The 15514-nt window shown below is 37.7% G+C and overlaps 1 protein-coding gene across 1 annotated transcript in view; it reads right to left on the bottom strand.

Moving 5' to 3' along the window:
• DCDC1 (doublecortin domain containing 1) overlaps window positions 1–15514 on the bottom strand; it is a 369285-nt gene that overhangs the window by 32445 nt on the left and 321326 nt on the right. The window contains exons 24-30 of the mRNA XM_043549349.1: window positions 15141–15299; window positions 13485–13688; window positions 10564–10678; window positions 6970–7140; window positions 6118–6303; window positions 4491–4694; window positions 418–622 (exon numbers count right to left, since the gene is read on the bottom strand). Coding sequence (XP_043405284.1) covers window positions 418–622; window positions 4491–4694; window positions 6118–6303; window positions 6970–7140; window positions 10564–10678; window positions 13485–13688; window positions 15141–15299 — 1244 coding nt within the window. The remainder of the gene's footprint in view (window positions 1–417; window positions 623–4490; window positions 4695–6117; window positions 6304–6969; window positions 7141–10563; window positions 10679–13484; window positions 13689–15140; window positions 15300–15514) is intronic.

Here is a 15514-nt window from a genome sequence, read left to right as displayed (position 1 = left end):
TAGGTATATGATTGTTTTAGGCTTCTGGCTGTTTGGAAATCTGACCTTCTAAGAATGTGTACTTTAACTTTTCACAAATAATTTCAAAATTAAATATTAACCTGCAATGTAATTCGTGTTCAGCCCAACAAAGATATTGTGTTACCTAATTTTCACAAGAGTAAATCAATGAGAGACTGTAGTTCCTTACTAACATGCAAAATATAAATATAACACATTTGTCCAGCTACAATGTACTCTCATTAATCTTTTCTCTAGTAGTGTTTGTTATTCTCTAAGAAAACGGAAAACAAAGTAAAGGATTTCCACAGATAATCTTGGAAGCATATCAGCAGAGGCTTTTTAACAGCTTTTAAAAAATCTGTTGGCTCCATGAAATATTAATTTAACTAAGAACTTTTTGATTTTGACTTTTACCTTCCATACGCAGTGCAGCCCCACAGTGAGCACTGTCAGTGATTGCAGTTCTCGCTTTATAGTCTTCTGAGTAACTTTGTCTGAAACACTCATTCACAGCCCACGTGACTAAATCTGGTAAGGTAAGGATTAGGATTCCATCATGGGTATATAGTCTGCAGGCTTTCCTGGTAAGTTCAAGTTGTCTTGTACACATGGCAAGCAGCTTAAAAAACAACAACAACAACAACACGGAATGATTAATCACTCAAAGAAGGTGGGATTTAAGTGGTGCATAGACCTGTGCTGCCCCTTTACATAGGAGAGAAGTTTATCAATAGTGAAAAACAGCCTCATTTTATTAGATATATTCTAATTCATTTGCAAACGGGAGACAAGTTGGATGATCTAAAGAAAAAACCCCAGCAACCTACTTTAATTTGCCCTTCAATTAAAATTTTAGAAACATATAATAAAATGTATAGAATATAATGACTAATATAGCTGAATATGTTTTCAGTCTAGATGGAATTTGGCAGAACAAAATATTATGTCATGAGATAATATTTGCAAATCAGTCTCCTACTATGTTTCTTAATAGCTAGCTCCAAATCCAAGTCCGGTAGCATTCTGTAATGCCCTCACAGAACCCTAATCAATCATTTTCCTTAGATGCATTTGATACACAGTATGCCAAAAGAATAAAACTTATCTACAGTCATAACATAAAATGTTAAGCAAGGTCTCATGTCCTACATAGCACATTTGATGTAAATATGTGGTAGAGCTCCCTAAATTATGTGGCAAGAACCCCAGAATCATATCACTGCCCATCCTGAACCCTCCTTATAACCTGCCCTACTGCAATACAATAAAATCCCTTGTTAATTTATGTTCAGATTCAATTCTATTTATTTCATGTTGCCCTCCTCCTGCCCCCCACCACTTTCAATGTGCTACATCATTTTATTTTGCATTACAGATTTGTCAGGGACCCTGCTGGAGGTTTGGACAGCTGGGTAGTTTGGGTTTTTGACAAAGGCATAATGATGTTTTTTTTGGTTTTGTTTTGTTCTTTTGGCAACCAGGAAGCAGATGAGGCTTTTGAGCAGGGATGGAGACAGCTTTAAATTTAGGAGGGGGAATTAACTTCCTCATTTCCCACCTCAAACCCTGATAACTAGATGTCCCACTGCTCCTTCCCAACCCAGCCCAATATCTGCCACTATATTTAACAAGCATGGAGAAATACATAAGCTTGATATTTCTGTTAAAATGATCACCATTGAAATAGTTAACAATATTGACATCCACACTTCTCAGAGGTATTGTTTCAGGCTTCCTACATATTCAGACAGACATTATTGCATTGGTTTACAATGAGTTCACACTTTAAAGTTTTCACAATTGGAGTTTCACAATTCCATATGGGCTGGAATTTTAAATTATTTTTCCTTACATGAAAGTTTAGGTTCTGAAGCACAATTGTATGCAGCAGTTTCAAACAGAACAATTATGTTGCAATTTATGTGGCACCATCAGGGTATTTTACATGGGGTTCTGGTGTCAAATATATGATAAAATAACACCAGCGTAGTCTGTACTCCAATCACCTTCTCCTAGAATACAATTGGCTGTGATCCAAGTTGGAGTCATCATACTCCAGCCATACTAGAGTGCAGAATGATTCATCCTTTTGCATAAGGCTTCCCCCAAAAAGTCTTAGTCCACCTTCTACGAAACCCTTACTTGCCCAGGAGTGACATACAATGCTGCAGGTGTAAGACAGCAGAGATATTAACTCCAGGTGAAGTCTCTTTCTGCCCAACCTGGCAGTGCTTATAGTAAAGAGAAGAACTTGATAGGTGGATTGTAACGACTGACTAATCTTTAGCAGAAATAATGGAAGCCACATTCTATCCTTCCAGGCTCAGAATATTAGGAAGGTATGGGCTTGTCAGATGATATCTGTTTGCCTAAAGACAGTGGGAACCAAAGACTAATTAGAGGAATTGATCAGTCTTTTAAGATGACAGGCCGATATACACCCATTACCCTCAGAGGTTCCTGACCTACATTAATTACTGAAAGAAATGTGATTCAATATATTTTTATACATTTTATTAAAACTATTAAACAAAAAATTAAAACCAAGAAGACATCTCAAAGCTAAGCTGTTGTTAATATTAAATTAAATTAAGAAAGTAATACAACCATTACACAAAATCAAATCAATAAACCAACAAATTATGGTAATCTCAATAGTGGATTGGAATTAAATTATCAAATTAACACAAAAATAGTCAAACATTACAAGTTCTAGAAAGGGATTTAAGGAGGTAGTTGTCCTTTTGGTTATAAAGCCCAACTGAAGAACTGTATCTATAACTTGGAGCTGGGTAAAAGTTTTAATACTGGAACCAAGTTATCTAGTGCTTAACCCACAATTTAAACTAATTATAAAGCTTCCTCCTTATTTAAATTCTTATGTGGTGGCTCTTTCCCTCGCCCCCAACTGAGATATTATACAGACTTTACAAGATACTTCTGCAGTAGTTCAACAACTCTGATCTGGTGACAGTTTCAATTCTCTTAGGACTTGTAGACACAGGACACAGAACACACTTTAAATGGATGGGCTATCTCACCAGTCCACGGAAGACTGATGTCACATTAAAGTCTGTTTCAGGTTCTTGCTTGAGGACACAATTTATTCGTCAAACAGACGCTCGGGCAAAATATCAAAATAAAGTAGTTCCTCTGTCCAACATGGGCTACGGTTGCCAGAGGCTTTTCCCTCACTTCTCTCAGCCCTTCCTGGTCATACCAGACCAAGGGACTCCTGTAGGAGCCTACCTACTCTCTGCAGTTCTCTCCCTCAGCTGAGCTTTTGCTGGCCTTTAGAAGGACTAGGACCCAGATCCTCAATGGCATTTAGGTGACTTGTTGACCCAAAAGACACAGCTTCTCAGACACTCTTGATTCTTACAGTTTGTGAATTTTACTTACTCCATCTTCCAGTGCCTTGTTCCAAGGCCTTTGAGCAAATCAGGTGTGAGACCTACTCTGGCACCATGCAATTTGGTCCAATCAGGTTTGAATTAGGTCATCCTTAGCTAGCATCAATTTTGGGAAAAGCCAGAAATTTTTAAAATATTTGGTCTTATGCACATCAGAGACTATAAGCCCCTGACTCCCAAAATACCAAAAACACAGAACATGAGACCACTTTTGAGGAAGCTGACATGATCTTATGTGCGTGAAAAACTCTTGCAATGAGACTGTCAATAGTTTACAGAAAGTTTGACCCCAAAATCCTGTAAAAATTTCCAGAGTTCCAACAGTCAGTCACTCAATATTCATCTATCAGCAATATTAAAAATAAGCTTGAATATCTTGTGCTCAGTGTCATCATTCTTCTCATAAACAAGACAATTTACAGTAATTTTCTATTTTGGAACTGGGTTATAAGTCAAATAATTTATCTTTAGCACTTTCCATCTCAATAGAGAAAACTTGCTTTAAAATCTCCCAAGATTAAACCAAATTTAAGAAAAAAGATGTTTACATTTTATATAAGGCCTATATTCCTATATATGGTATTTCTCTTAGAAGAATCATCACTGATTATAAACGGAAGAAGGAGGCTGTGTTTGGATCCAAATTAGAAGGTTTAAACTAGGATGAGGAGTTTGGGTTGGGGGCTGAACCAATGCTAAAAATCATGTCTGACAATGGCAAAATCTCTTAAAAAGGTTCTCCTGAAATTATCAGCCTAAATTGTGGAAATATCATAATTTCAAGTGTTATTGCAAGATATATGCCATGAAAATGTTTTATCATACTGGGTCATATCAAAACTGAATCTGGAGAACAGGTTCCTACAGGCCCTGGATCAGATTGGGAAACAAACTCACAAGGTAGGACTAAAATTTGTGAATTCAAAACGACCACCTCAGCAATTCATGATGAAGGGAGATTTAGCTTTGAGATTCTGGTTTGGGTTCATCTTGGTCACTGACAAAGGCTGCTTGTCCTTGCCAATACTATAGACATTATAATTATCTCTGGGGATGATTGTTACTAATACTTACCATAGGGAATGTGCTAGCAATGATTAACTGACCATTTCGGTAGCCAGCTCCATTTCTGTATGCAATTATTTTCACTGCTTTATGGTTCATAGCTGCAGAGATCTTTTCTGAGATTGTTTGTATGGAGGTTTCGGTCCGCAAAGATGCTAGAACTTCTTCTAAATAATTCAAGGTATTTTCGGCTTCCAATGTGGATAAATCAGTCTTTAAGATAGGAAAGAAACAGATCCAATCAGGCTGCTGCTCTTGTTAAATCAATACTGAAGTGAACTTCTTTTCATGAAGCTCACCAATTTAATTTTAAATTTATTCAGTCAACACTAAATTTATTGAAATATGGAATATACTAATATCTACTCTGCATGTACCTTTGGTGATCACACTAAATCTCCAGGGATTTCTGGTAGTTATGATTTGTTAAAAATGACAAGAGATGGCTAAAACCAAATTTTGTAGAAAAGCTAACAAGACATGTATGTATTTCTTTTAAAGATAATTGAACATATCTGTATACACGGCTGTTTAGGTAAAGATGAAACAGCTTTCAAAAGATCTCCCCTTATTCAATGCAGAGCTCCCATTAATTATTTACCCTTAATACTAATATCTATAGGAGTTCCATATGTGCAGGCAAGAGACAAATATGTCCCGTAACAGATACATTTTAATGCTAACAGGAAAACTATTCTAAAATTTGGTATAGCACAAAATAATATCCTAATAGGTTTATAAATATTAGGATATTATTTATATATCCCTAATAACAAATCTGCCACTCTTGACTTCCTTTCAACTAGAAAGATATTAAGAAAAAGACAATAATTTTATACAGATTTTAAACTCAGCAGTTAGTACATTCCCAGAATGAGAGACAGTGGTGGAGACTCTGCATACATGTCACATGCCACGTACTGCAGCAATGACCAACCTATGACACATGCATTAATTAGCAGTAAAATGCAAGGTTTTTAGAGTACCTATGTTGCTAAGTGAGTAGGATCCCCCGCTTCCCAACATACTTTCTTCTGGAGAAGGTGGAATTATGAGTGGTCATGTCCTCTCAGCATAGGATCAATGGTAGTGGTGAGAACTTTCACTCACTACCCAGAGCTGGAATGAGTGGTGTGGGGAACATACCGACAGAGGCCTTTAGTATCGCATAGGAACACTTGAAGAGGAAGGAAGCAGGGCAAACTTTCAGAAGACTCCCAACCCCTCATCCATCGTAGCCAAGGCCACTGTTTCTCTGCATTCAATCAATGGCCTGAAAAGTGCAGCCTCTGGAACATTGAGAACCTGATCTCAAAAAACTAGTGGTTGATTGTAAACGTCCTAGCCTTTTTTCAGGGTTGGCGTTCAAAGAGGGGGATATGCCAGTCCCCTATTCATCCATGGGTACCAGGATAATATCCACACTGGCCCCATTCCCACTGACACCTGCAAAACCTTCCTGATCTGTTCATCAGCGAACAGTAAAACTGAAAGACTATATGAAGGTTTACAGTTTGTTCAAGTGAAGATAGCAAAGTTCTGCAGTAGTCTAAGAATGTACTATCAACATTTTCAGGTTATTTTATAATCCTGAGTCTACAGTACAGCTAATAGGACAAATTAAAAAAATACAAACCTTCCTCACATTAACACACTTAAAAGGCCCCAAGGAGAAATGACTTGCTTCCTCAGAGCCAGAGGCACAGAAGAATATGCTACCTGTGGGTAATTTTTTCAGTTCTTTTTTTCCTCTTATGGCCCTTGCACAAGCCAAACATATCATGAACTTCTGCTTTCCACTGGGTGAAAGAAAATAGTAGCCCTAAAAAGAAGGGAAAACAATGGTTTCAATGTTTTAGAGTATCCAGATGTGCAACAGTTTAGTTATCTAATTACTTCCTATAAGCATCCAGGATTTCCTCAACACAAGTCCACCTTTGCTAACCTTCTTGATGCTGCCAGTTAGGATACATGAATAGCTGTTGTTCATTTCAAATGAGACAATGACAAATGGCTTTGGATCTTCAGCCCTCATCTCTGGACACTGCAAAATGGAACTGGTGTTGGAACAGACTAGAGCAATTGTGACATCAGAGGTGAGTGACTGACAATGTACTTTTACTTATTACAAATCTATGGTAGTGACATAAAATTTGACTGGGGATTTTATCATCGTTTAATTATGACCTGTTTCACAGCCATGATGTCATACTTAGGTAACAGAAACTTCTACAGACATGACTGCTCAATATATTACTTTACAAAGTACTTTTTTTGCTAGCAGGAAGAGAAGTTTATGCACCGACACCTGAAGTGGAGCACCCACAGGGACAGCACTTGAAGAAAAAGTGAAATATATGATCTGTCCATTTCAGATAAATATAAATATATAGGTATACACATAAACATTCTTGCCTGTTGTCTGCATTGACAGTGGATTAAACTTCCCTATGTCAACTTTTACATACCTTAAAAATATTTTACTTACTGGCTGGTCTATTTTTTCTCTGCTGGTCACAGAGAATGTGCAAACAGAAGCATGATTTGCTGCTGTGATTTCTTGATCCAGTACTGTGCTGTAAAAGGCACTAAATACTCCTGCATTTTCCATGTAATGCCACTTTTGATTGGCAGCTCCATTGCTGTATTCTTTATAATTCTGTCAAAACATAAAAGATAAATCCTATTCCTACACTATAGCATTCTTCTATTCAGTATTTGGCATGAATGTCTTGTGCTGTTTAAAAAAAAAAGCTTGTTTTTCAGATGAGACTTTAAATACTCAAGTCCTGTCTGTTCTGTTTGGACACTAATCATCTCATGACACTTTAAGTAAAAGTAGGTATTTGCCCCAGTATCCTTGACAAATTTTCCCCCTGCACTCAGTGTTGTATGGTGGATTGTCTAATCTTCTGCCATGGAGGTGGCTACATTTCAGAAGTGGTGTATGTACATCAGCAGTTTTAAAGTGCTGTGCGATCCTTTGGGATAAAAGGCGCGCTAGAAACAAAATGCTGTTAATAAAATAGACAATATTAGGTAAGTGAAAAAGTGAACTAATCAGCATAGGTGGTCTGCCATCAATCTTGCCATCAGAGATGGGCAGTCTTTAAACCTGGCCTTCTTTCTGGGATCTGCCATCATGGCAGAAGACCCAAATAACCCAACAAGGTCATAAGAGAACAGAAGACAGGAAGGGTGGATCAGTGGTTAGGGTGTTAGTTTAGGAAACCCAGGTTCAATTCCTTGCTTCCTAATGGACTTCCTATGTAACCTTGGGCAGGTCACAAAGGTTGGATTAATTAAATGGGAATTAGGTGCATAAATACTGTTGAGGGCTAGGTTCCTGTGTCTCAATTTTGTGCCTATAAAATGGGGATAATAGCATTTCCTGTCCACACTAGGCTTTTGTGAAAACAAATGCATTAAAGATTGTGAGGCACCCTCATGCTACAGTAATGGGAACCATGTAAATTAGATAGATAACGTTGATTCCTGAAGATGAAGTTCTGGGAAACTCTGATGTACTGCTTCCTTTGGAGACACGCCTCAAATTAAAACAAACATTAGATCTTAATTATTTATGACAAATTTATATATGACTAACGAGAGAAACAGAAAAAAATGTCAACAAGCTAAGAAAGTTCAGGGATTAGAAAAAGTTCCAATTTACAGCTGGAATGAACTCAGTGTGCATAGGGGACTCTGCTTTTTTATGTAACCTAGCTTGAGTCAAAAGTTCATGTGTCTCCCTCCTCAAATGGTCAGAGCTTTCCAGAGGGTCCTGGGTTTTGGTGTAATTCACAGGTGTATGCCAACAATGGGGATCTCTGCTGACAATACTTAAAGGAAAAGGAAATGTCCATTCATAGAATCAATTTAATTTCTGTGGCTGTTCCCTATATAATTATATACCGTGTGTCATTCATTACAGGTCTATTGCTATTTTTCAAAATATGTCACATTGATATTTTCCCCCCAATCTTTTTAGTCAATGCCAGAATCCCAAGAGCATATTTGTATAGACAATATTTTATATTATAGTTGACGTGACAGTTTCTGCTGGTCTAACAGGCATTCTTTAATACTATGCAGATAAAGAAATGTAAGTACTTAGAATCACTTTTGGCATATAAAATGATTTAATTTATAAAAAAAATAAAACGCTCCAGGGAAAACAAGCCATTACAACAACAACTTTATCGTGCATGGCAGCTTGCTGCATGAAATATGAATGGGAAGCCATATGGAATTCAAGATTTTGCAAAACCCTCAGACTATTGTTTGGAGTTCACAAAAACCACGAGTTCATGAATCTGTTTTCCTGTAATTTAAACTCTTGGGGTCAATTCAGAGGGGAGTATAAGTAAGTCCTGAAAGAGTCTAAACTGAAGTAGCTGGTATTGCCTTCTGCACCTCCCCTTCAACATGTATGTTACAAGAAAACAGACTGCCTCTTGTCTCCCTTTCACCCACATTCACTTACCATATCATGTCTACAATTGGTCCACTGATTCCTAGTGTAAGTGAGGCTCAGTTGGTGTAACTCACATATCAAGAAGCCAGAATAGAAGAGTTTACTGAAACTAGCAGCTAACAGGAAGATGTAAGAAGATGTAAGTTAAAGCAGGCTACCCTCTGTTTTACACCTTCTCATCCCTTCTTCTGGTAATTAGTGTGTAAGTTACAACAGCAAAGTCCTTCATACATTCTTACACAGGTAATAGGTCAAAGAAAATCTAACTCAGTGTAAGGGAATCAAAGTTTAAGGCAGTTTAGTTTAAACCACCTTACACTTCATTTCCGAGTTTGGCTATTTGCTTTGTAGTGATTTAATTTTTTAAAAACACAACTTCCTAGCATTTTCTTTGCCTGTGTGTTAGCAATAATAAACTCTGAAAAACACAAGTGGCTGCCTGGTACATGGCAATATCAATTCCATAATTATTTGTGTATTCCTTTCTCTGATCCTTTCCCCCCCCCATCTCCCTCTACATTTGTTTTTCACTCATCCATCTCTGTTCCATTTTCAAAATATTGTTTCATTGGCAATAGTCCTCTGAACACAGGATGGCAGAGAGCATTCAAAATTAGGCAAAACAAATTCAGCTATTCCCAATACGAAGACATTAAGGGTATCTATAAAAGATCTGCAATTACTAATAATGTCTCTGCTGAGCAAAAAGCTGAAAACAATGGGCAAAATAAGCAAGTCTTCCCTTTTGATTTTAAAGAGTGCAAGAATGGCAGCATCCCTGAGAACAACTGGCATATACAAAGAACTTAATTGAGCTGAATAGGGAAGGGCTCACCAGAATCAATTTAACATTTCTCACTTTTATTATATTGCAAGAACTTTAAAATATTTGTCACAAACCAAAGGCCTGATTCTGCAAGCTGTAATGCATGTGACTCATCCATTTGATGGATATTATTATGTGAGTAATTTCCACCAACTGGCCTTAATTGCTGCAAGAAATAAAAGATAAAGCTTTTATAAAAAGAGTGGAAGCACACACAAAATACTTGAAAAGCAAATTGATTTTCAATGAAAACTAGTTTGGGGGAAAATATACTGTACATATTCTATGAAACTGATTGCACTACTAAATGTCAGATTGTGACAGTTTTTATTTCATTGACTGATGTCATAAAGGCATTGTCAAAGATAACTGCAATTGTCTATATTCAGTAGAAGAGAACGAAGCTGTAACCCTGTATTTTTCAGTTGCATTAAAGATTCAGTGGCTGATTCTGACACACTGTTACTCACAATTCAACACGCCGACTTTAAATGCTCCTTATTTTAAAACTAATATGCATGAAACTTTACCTTGGCATTTCTGGACTCCAGAATGTAACTTTCATGTTGTTTTTATTGATAATTTATTGGATAGAATCTTTTATATCTTTGCAACAGCTGTAGCCCTGGGACTTCCTGTGTTATCTATAGTATACAAAGCACTATTAAAAGAAAATATTATTTAAAGCTGATTCGGTATCTGAATACAACTGGATCCTGGGCCTACATCTAGGTGTACAGCAAGAATTTTTGTCTCTTCTTTTAAATGCACTCTCTTACCTGCAGAACAACAGCACATCGTTTCATGTCCAGTGCACATTTTGAATATCTAGTCTGTGTGCTGGGCATTGACACTGCTAGCACTAGATTTGGATCACTCATCAAATGAAATGTCCTAAGAACAGAAAAAACAACAGTGACACTATAATGTAAAAATGCAAATATTTTTATAGAGGGCCTAAATACATTAGGCTCTCCCCTAAACTACTCTTACAGCTACAGAACATGAGTGATGCCGCAGTAATGCACACTTTTATGAAGAAGCCTTACAGAAGGATTATTAGCACATACCAAAATGCTGACATAGCCCTTGGTGGGTTTGATTCACAAGTATCTAGTTCATTTTAAAAAAGAAAAAGGAGTACTTGTGGCTCCTTAGAGACTAACCAATTTATCTGAGCATAAGCTTTCGTGAGCTACAGCCCACTTCATCGGATGCATACTGTGGAAAGTGTAGAAGATCTTTTTATACACACAAAGCATGAAAAAATACCTCCCCCCACCCCACTCTCCTGCTGGTAATAGCTTATCTAAAGTGATCACTCTCCTTACAATGTGTATGATAATGAAGTTGGGCCATTTCCAATCATACACATTGTAAGGAGAGTGATCACTTTAGATAAGCTATTACCAGCAGGAGAGTGGGGTGGGGGGAGGTATTTTTTCATGCTTGTGTGTATAAAAAGATCTTCTACACTTTCCACAGTATGCATCCAATGAAGTGAGCTGTAGCTCACGAAAGCTTATGCTCAAATAAACTGGTTAGTCTCTAAGGTGCCACAAGTACTCCTTTTCTTTTTGCGAATACAGACTAACACGGCTGTTACTCTGAAACCTGCTAGTTCATTTTGAGTTTCAGATTTACCCCAAACCCTACATTCAAAGCTCAGTTTGAGTAAACCAATTACAAACTTGGTGAGTTTCTCTCTTTCTTCACAAATGCTCTGGCACTATCTCTTGCCTGACAGGACACCCTCTTCCTTCCTCCAACACAATCTGCCTCACTCCCGCATTTTCGGAGAACCACCCTTTCCTCCTCTCATCCTCAAAAAAAGGCTTCAGGCCCAAAGACAGGAAGATATGTGCATGCCACCCTCCTTGAACACACGATGGCTAGAGATACTTCTCCACCCTCCCTGAACACACGATGGCTAGAGACACTTCTCCTCTGACCTGGTGACATGTCAGTGGCATTTTACTCCCATCCTGACATCTTCAGTGGGCTCCCAGCTGTTCCCTACCCTCTCTTGAATGCTTAGGGGTTTTCCTGCTAGGATGCAGTTCAGTCTGGGATAATTTCTCATGCACAGACTGAAGTAGAGCCAACAAAGTACAGTAACCTCAGCTGAACTAGGATTCAATGCTGTTCTTCACATTAACATGAGAAAAGCTTATCTAACGCAAACAAGTTCTTATAGTCTTAACTTTACATCCAGCTAATAGTACATAAATCACTGCCTACTCCACGACACATGAGAAAGCTCTGTGTTCTTAATAGCACTGAGAGTCCTGCATTGTTACATGAAGGGCAACTCTCCAGCCATACCCAATACCCCTTCCTAAAAACAGCAGAACCTCCATGTGCAATGCTGCTCGTTCCTCAGATGCAAGAAGAGCATGTCAGGCTGGCCACTCATCTGCTGTGGATATAGAGGGGAAGAAGCTTGCCTTGCTAAAACCACAGAGACTCCAAATGGGACAGCAGGACAACTACCTGGCTCCTGACATTCAGTTTACTGCCTCCAAAGACAGGAGAAAGTGAGGTGAGAAGGATATAAAAGAGCACTGGTTCTACAAGGAAGACACTTAAAAGTAAAGAGAGAGGGAGTCTGGTTCTGTCGGTGGGAGGGTGATAATGTGGGACCAGAAACTTTCTCTGGGTTCATACCAAAATAGGCATTGAGGCCAATTTACCTTGGCTTTAGGATTTGATACAAAATGGTTGCAAAAACTGAGATAATAGATTTTTGGGGATATCCAACCCTTTTAACACACAGACAAAATAGAAGGATTTTAAAAGGAAGACAATTCTGTGTTCTTGGGATCCAAGAATAATCTGTTTTACTGTATGCTTTGTCCAATATAAAACCTTGAATTAGGAGTTTAAAAGGGGATGGAGCAGATGGAGACAGACACTTTTCTCTCTATTCAAGTCTGCTGCTTTGATTTTATACTGCTAGTGATGGAACGGTGCAGTTTTTCTCTCTTCATGAACCCACAATTTGTTTAATGTATCCTTTGTCATTCTGCTGCAGTGGAAAGTGCTGCATTCTCAGGGGAAAGAAGTGAAGGAGGAAAGATGAGTAGTGTACTGTACAGCAGTCTATAAAGCTAGTGGCATTTTAAGCATGCTTAGTATGTCATTGCATTCAAAGGTGAATGACATATGCATGCTGAAGTTTTCCTTTTCTGTTTTTGAAGGACACAGTGCTTCTGGATTCCTCAAATCAGCACTGGTCTGGAGCTCCAGTACAGTGCAATACATTGTTTCATAGTATCCATTTTTTGATCCTTTTAACTTAGGCTGAGTGGACTGTGGGGAAGAGTGCACTTCACACTGCTGTCCCCCTTGTGGTTGATTTAAGGAGCCCTCATAGGAGTGGGGAGGGTTTCCCTTGATTGGAGGGATTGTTGCTTTGATATAGGTCTTTTAAAGCTATCTTTAGCTTTCTACACTAGAGATTCATTTATGAGATTCTATGCTGTAAATTAATGGCTAGTAAGACAAGAAAATGATCAAAGAAGAACTATTGAAACCCTCTTAAAAATCCTAAACCTAGTTCTTTCCCATTCAACACACTAAAAAAATAACTTCAATAACTAGATAACAGTCCACAGAGCTGGAATTGTGTTTTCATGTATGATACATAAAACTTCCCTTTATAACATTTAGTCTCATATATCAGTGAATATGCTTGTACCTGTCATGATCTCTCCATATCCAGTGCTGATTGGTATCATCAGATTTCTTTTCCACCAAAACAACTTCAGTCCCAGCATGCAGGTTAGCATCCTGAACCCCCAAAACAAGCCCTGGGAATGCACAGTTTATAATCTGTTTGTCTCTAAACTCAAACTGCTTATGGTGAGCCTTCTGCAATTCTGCATTCAGCTTTGGTTGAGGTCTGAATAAACAAAATTAGGGTTAGGTGTTTAGGGTTAGAAAAATGCTCTATTAACTTAACATGACTTACACATAACACTTATGACAAGTAGATTTTGCAGAATCTTTGTTAATGTGTCTGACCGTGTTCTTAATGATAGAACAAATGACCAGGAGTACATCAAGGGACTGGGTATGTGAGGGCGGGGAGAGGAACAGAGAGGATGGACAGAGGAAAAAGTAGACTGAGAGGGCTAATATAGGGAAAGCTATTTCCAAGACAAAGGTGAAAAGCATACTGGAACTCATTGCCATTAGTTTTACTATACTGGCTCGCTGAAAAGGCACAAAGAGGCAAACATCACCTTAATTTGGTTGTTTATGCCTCTATCTGCTTTTGTAAAAACTGGAATAAATGTGCGATGGACAATAAGGGCTAATTTGAATGTAGTCCAGCATGCCTCTACATCCTTGACTTTTAAATAGTCATTCTAGTAAATCTAGTTACATGTAGATAACGTGCAGATAAACAGGCAATTCTGAACTTCACAAAAATAAATGAATACATCCTAAAGTTATGGTGGCAACAAATTCCAGAACAGTAGTGCTCAAGTGAGCTCAAGTGAATGATATCACTTGATCTCAGTGTATTTTTCTGAATGACATTTTTACTGCTTTTCATTTTAATGTAACTTAGGGATTTCCTTTCCTACCCATATTTTCAAGTTCTCCTCTTTTCCCTTTCTTTTATCTATCCACTTTCCATATTCCATACTCTTCCCTTTCTCCTTACATTTTTTCCCTCTTATTTCTTGTCCCTGCTATGCTACCTCTCCTTTGGCTGGGAGACACTTCCAAATGGCCGTTAAATGCCCTGAATAGGAAAGGCCTGATTTTTAAAACCCAGACTCCTGTCATGTACCTGCAATTTGGTGTGGCATATAACTTTGGGCACAATTCACTGGGGAAAACAAATAAAAATATATAGACTGCACTTGGCAACTATGTCTTTAGGGACCTGATATGATGTCCACTGAAGTCAATGTAAAGACTCACAATTACACCAATGGACATTGGATGAGGCCCTATATGTCTACATTCTTCATTTGTGCCCCAAATAGCTGTTCACAAAACTAAAAGACCACCAGGTTGAGGCACCTTTAAAAATTAGGTGGAAAGGATTATTTTTCAGTTAATGTCATAGGAAATTAGATATTAATGGGATATTTGGATCTAACTGCTTATATATATTTCTAAAAGTTTCTTCATAGAAGACTAAATTCTCTTACAGTGGTAAAGTCCTATTATTATTAAAAGGAGTTCTTCCTGAGTAAGGAAATGCAGGATATGTGTGAATAAATACAAGGAAGCAGAGCTTGGTATGGTGTGTCGGTCTGTGACTTTTTTGTCAGGTTCAGTATTACATTGTCCAAATGTGTATCAATTATATTGTAAAAGTATAATTATTTCTTACCTGTACTTCTGAAATAACTCTGCAGTTTCACAGAATTCTTTATCCTTGTCCTTTGGAAAACTGTCATCATCATGAAAATCACAGGAAATTTCCTGCCAGGAATATTTGGATTTCATATGCCAAGCATCTGTTTTAAGATGTGATTTTGCATGTGAATTACTGAAAAACAAACCACAAAATGGGAATTTGGAAAACTAACAGAGATTGGGGAGATACTTTACAAGGTAACTAGAAGTAAAACAATTAGATCTTGCGTTCTTGCATCAATGAAAGTTTTTTTCTGAGTAAAAATTGAAGGATTTGGACCGTAATTTGTATAATAAGGTCCACAGGTATGGAAAATCTATTATAAACATATAGGGTGAAATCCTAGA

The sequence above is a fragment of the Chelonia mydas genome, chromosome 6 (genome assembly GCF_015237465.2).
Source record: "Chelonia mydas isolate rCheMyd1 chromosome 6, rCheMyd1.pri.v2, whole genome shotgun sequence".
Classification (NCBI taxonomy): Eukaryota; Metazoa; Chordata; order Testudines; family Cheloniidae; genus Chelonia; species Chelonia mydas.
Note: the sequence above shows the minus strand (reverse complement) of the source record. Positions and strands in the feature narration are given on the sequence as shown.